The sequence below is a fragment of the Morone saxatilis genome, unplaced genomic scaffold (assembly GCF_004916995.1).
Source record: "Morone saxatilis isolate NCDOM2014 unplaced genomic scaffold, NCSU_SB_2.0 Contig18, whole genome shotgun sequence".
In the NCBI taxonomy this organism is placed as follows: domain Eukaryota; kingdom Metazoa; phylum Chordata; class Actinopteri; family Moronidae; genus Morone; species Morone saxatilis.
The window spans coordinates 10,926,362-10,926,658 of NW_023339740.1; the positions used below are offsets into that span (position 1 = coordinate 10,926,362).

A 297-nucleotide genomic window follows, 5' to 3' on the forward strand; every position below is an offset into this window, starting at 1 on the left:
CCTCCTCCTCTTCCTCCTTCTCTCCTACTCCATGTCAACCCCAGTGACTGCAGGGTGAAGTTGTGGAGCTATGTGCCAGGCCTGACCCCGTGTCTTCCTCGACGGGTCCTGGCCATCAAGGGCCGAGCCACCAGCCTCCCATGATTGCCTCTTCTCCGCTCACCAACCCTCCCTTCCTCTGGTACTACTAATTTCCACCTTCTTTTCCCTGCTGTGTTTGTTTTCCCCTAGTTTTGTATTTCTTTACCTGGTTGATACCTGCCCTTTTCTGTTTGCACCTGTTCTGTTTCTGTCCTC

The 297-nt window shown here is 53.2% G+C and overlaps 1 protein-coding gene across 3 annotated transcripts in view; it reads left to right on the top strand.

The window, feature by feature from the left end:
• Positions 1 to 297, top strand: part of kif21b (kinesin family member 21B) — a 65,551-nt gene that overhangs the window by 58,421 nt on the left and 6,833 nt on the right. For 2 of the 3 annotated variants that reach the window (XM_035662337.1, XM_035662338.1), the window contains exon 33: positions 45 to 181. The exons of the other annotated variant lie outside the window; for it this stretch is intronic. In XM_035662337.1, coding sequence (XP_035518230.1) covers positions 45 to 144 — 100 coding nt within the window. In that variant the 3' untranslated portion in view covers positions 145 to 181. The remainder of the gene's footprint in view (positions 1 to 44; positions 182 to 297) is intronic. 3 annotated transcript variants of the gene reach the window in all.